The sequence below is a fragment of the Aplysia californica genome, unplaced genomic scaffold (genome assembly GCF_000002075.1).
Source record: "Aplysia californica isolate F4 #8 unplaced genomic scaffold, AplCal3.0 scaffold00062, whole genome shotgun sequence".
In the NCBI taxonomy this organism is placed as follows: domain Eukaryota; kingdom Metazoa; phylum Mollusca; class Gastropoda; order Aplysiida; family Aplysiidae; genus Aplysia; species Aplysia californica.
The window spans coordinates 147,785-150,778 of NW_004797332.1; the positions used below are offsets into that span (position 1 = coordinate 147,785).

The 2,994-nt window shown below is 42.9% G+C and overlaps 1 protein-coding gene across 1 annotated transcript in view; it reads left to right on the plus strand.

The window, feature by feature from the left end:
* The window catches only part of LOC101848501, a 4,048-nt gene extending 1,158 nt beyond the window's left edge, over nucleotides 1-2,890 (plus strand). Inside the window, exon 4 of the mRNA XM_013079743.2 lies at nucleotides 1,541-2,890. Coding sequence (XP_012935197.1) covers nucleotides 1,541-1,884 — 344 coding nt within the window. The 3' untranslated portion in view covers nucleotides 1,885-2,890. The remainder of the gene's footprint in view (nucleotides 1-1,540) is intronic.
* Nucleotides 2,891-2,994: the final 104 nt, after the last annotated feature.

Here is a 2,994-nt window from a genome sequence, read left to right on the forward strand (position 1 = left end):
CCAAATCAGCTAGACTCGTTGAGCTTGTCTTGTTAGTTTGTCTAAGTAAAAAGAAGCAGATCGACACAATGCTGGGAGGAAAAGTAAGACAGACAGAAAGATCAGAGGGAAAGTAAAGAAGTAAATCTAGGCCTATGACCTACCAGTTGCGCCCTCCAACCACCCACTTTGAGCTTGTCGAACAGGACAGTGAGAATGTCTCCGCCACATATGGTCGCTTTTTAGGACAAGCAGGATAACCCAGATTTCGGGGGTTTCCAGTTTCTAAAAATCTTGACCTACATCAAAAGTGAGCATTCGCTACCTACAGGAGAAGTTTGGTTTCATTGGTGTGTATATTTGTTTGGTTATAGAGAAAACTCTCCTTGCCTTTTAAAGAAACTGAACAAGGGGCAAAAACTTTACGTTCCATTTTCTCAAAACAGCATTTTTCGGGATACCCCACTTGTTCTTAAAAGCGTCCATATTTTACCTGAGTGTAGGTTACAACTCCGGCGTCATTGTTTGATGGGTTCAAATCTGTGCTTCATAAAAAAAAATCTTCAATAGAATAGAGGAGATACAGCTATTCGTTAAAAGAAAGCGATGAAAGACATAGCAAAAGTTATAAAAGAAAACGAATCTCACACATCCGATGGACAGCATGACGGTATGTTCAGAAGCAGCAATTGAAGGAGAATTGAAAAAACAACAACAGCAACAACACAGGGAAGCCCTCGAAGAAAAGCCAGCATACTACGTAGAAAGTATAATACTTATTACAGCAAGGTATCGACTTCAGAGAGAGAGAGACCCTGGCTGAATTTCATGGCGTTAAAAGTTTAGTTTTAGTAATAGCTTTACGGAACTTGTGAAACGCAGTAAGGCTATATCAAGTGCTGAAGATTACAGGTGTTACAAGATAGTAAAAAACGCAAAAAAGGGAGGAGCATCGATCAGGGCGATAGATTGGAATGAAGGAAGAAACCACACAAGAGCACCCGCCCACCACCTGCATGAAGTAAAATTATCAGCCTTTGGAGGGATGAAACGTATTGCACCCGGCTCTCCACCCTTTGCTCGGTGATAGAAGTTAAATCCCAGCTCCAGCTCTAAAATTTTTATTATACACAGGATGTATGGAGGAGCTAAACCCGCACAGCGCATCCAGTATGATACAGAACAGTCAAGTAGAGAGTAGAGAGTGTTGTATGATGCGGGTAGCTAGACGTTCTTCTTTTTAACCTCACCAAAACATGTACAAAATATGCTAAAGTTTTTCCCATGCTTAAAAGACAGGAGAGGAAAATGGCATTCTTTGCTTTGTGTTTCGCTTGGTTCGGCTCTTTAATTTTTTCTTTTTTTTGTTGTTTTTTTTTTTGGGGGGGGGTGGGGGTGTAGGATTTTGGGTTGTAGGGTTCGGTGTTTTTATTTATCTTAATGATGCTGTCCAAGACTTTCACCTCTCTTAGACACTGACGACTATGTTTCTCCTCGACTATTGGTGGCGTTCTTAAACAATCTCTGATGTACTATAAGTCTTACAATTCAATGTTTCCAGGAGCCCGCTCTAAGGCCTGCAAACCTCACGAGGAATCAAAGCTGCATGTGACACAAAATGACGTCACCAAGTCCAGTGCGACCAACTTGTCGTACATAGTGCCCAAACCCGGCCTGGAAAAAGGGTCGGGCTACACGGAAATACTGGTCAAGCCCAGCCCAACAAGAACACCACAGACTCCGCATCCACCAATCACGGACTTCCACAGTACAGACCCGACGGTGCTGGGCGTATACAACAAAGCTAGCTCGTCTCTGATTGGTCAAAATCTGTACCGCAAAGGCTATGTTGTTCTTTTGTATTTGTTGCTGTACGGTGTTTTATACAAATTATCTGCAAGATGATCTCTTTTTAATATTATTCTGCTGTGTGGTTAAGATTTGCGTGTAATTTAACAGGCAGAGCTTGCGTGAGTGCCTAAATTAACATAAATAATGCTGAGATAATAAAAGTACTGGTGAGCGAGAGAGAGAAAGAAGAGGAGAGGGGAGAAAGACTGTGAAAGAAACAAGACAATGAGAGTGACAGGCATATACATTCACAGACAGAGAAAGGGAGGGGGAGGTGGGGAGAGAAAGAGAGAATGTGACCGTTAAATCAACTGGTAACGTTTTACACTCCTATCAACACGGTTTAGATCATTTAGGCAGCGGGCTACCTTCGACCCTGCCTGCCACGGCCAACATGGGCTCAGTAGGATACAGCATCCTAATATGTACTTAGGGCACTCTACAAATCAGATTCATCAATGTGAGCAGGGCCAGGCAGTTTTTTCCCCATGAATAGAGGAAAAGCTACCATTTTGGCACAACACGGCCGATTCGACTCGAGACCTTGAAAAACAAACATGTTTGATTTTGAAGGTAGCAGCAGTCGAATTACGACGAATTCGGTCAAACTGTGGCAAAATGGTCGATTTTTCAGTGTCCAAAAAAAAAAAGAAAATATGTGCCAAAATGGCAGCTTTCTTCCCCTATCCATTAAAGAAAATCTGACAGGCCCCGACTTGATCGAAGGAATTCGATTGGCAGCGTGAACTGAGTATAACTATACTACATGTATAACAGACAGACGGAGATACTTGCTCGATAACTTCCCCATGTGGAAGTCGAACCCACGTCTTCTCCGTCCAACGACAGAGCCTAAGTTAACTAAGTATTACACCATAGACGCTGGGATAGAGAGGGGGAGAGAGAGAGAGAGAGAGAGAGAGCGAGACAGAGAGAGAAGAATAGAGGGAGAAGATAGAACATGAATTTATGCATGCGTGTTTTTGAGTGAGTGAGTGAGTGAGTGAGTGAGTGAGTGAGTGAGTGAGTGAGTGAGTGAGTGAGTGAGTGAGTGAGTGAGTGAGTGAAAAAGAAAGAAAAGAGAGAAACAGAAAGAGACGGAGCTAGAGAGACAGACAGACAGACAGACAGACAGACAGACAGACAGACAGACAGACAGACAGA